General features: G+C 64.1%; 1 protein-coding gene across 1 annotated transcript in view; it reads right to left on the reverse strand.

Moving 5' to 3' along the window:
• DGKK (diacylglycerol kinase kappa) overlaps positions 1 to 383 on the reverse strand; it is a gene marked incomplete at both ends in the record, with an annotated part of 173,057 nt that extends 172,674 nt beyond the window's left edge. The window contains 1 exon segment of the mRNA XM_027766479.1: positions 8 to 383. Within this exon segment, the coding sequence (XP_027622280.1) occupies positions 8 to 383 (376 nt within the window).
• Between the last annotated feature and the right edge of the window lie 10 nt (positions 384 to 393).

Below are 393 nucleotides of genomic sequence, written 5' to 3' on the forward strand. Positions count from 1 at the left end.
GCTGTGCCTGGTTTTGGGTCCGGCTCTGTGGCTGGTTCCGGGGCTGGCTCTGAGTCCGGCTCTGGGGCTGGTTCAAGGTCTAGTTCTGGTGCCAACCCTGGGGTTGGTATGGGGGCCAGTTCTGGGGCCGACTCTGGGGCTGGTTCTGAGGTGCATTCTGTGTCTAGTTCTGTGGCTGGTTCTGGAGTCAATTCCAAACAGGGTCCTTGAGCAGGGTCTGGACAGGTCTCTGATGCCGGTTCTGATAAAAGAGTCGGGAGCGGTGGAGGAGCTGATGGAGGAGCGGGTGGCGGCGGCCAAGGCGGCGGCGGTTCTGGAGACTCCTCCGAGTGCTCTCCATCCTGAGGCGGGGTAGTGCCCCGGGCCGCTGCAGCTTGGCGGGGCACGGGCGGA

This window comes from Tupaia chinensis, unplaced genomic scaffold (assembly GCF_000334495.1).
Source record: "Tupaia chinensis unplaced genomic scaffold, TupChi_1.0 Scaffold143582_1, whole genome shotgun sequence".
NCBI classification, from domain to species: Eukaryota; Metazoa; Chordata; class Mammalia; order Scandentia; family Tupaiidae; genus Tupaia; species Tupaia belangeri.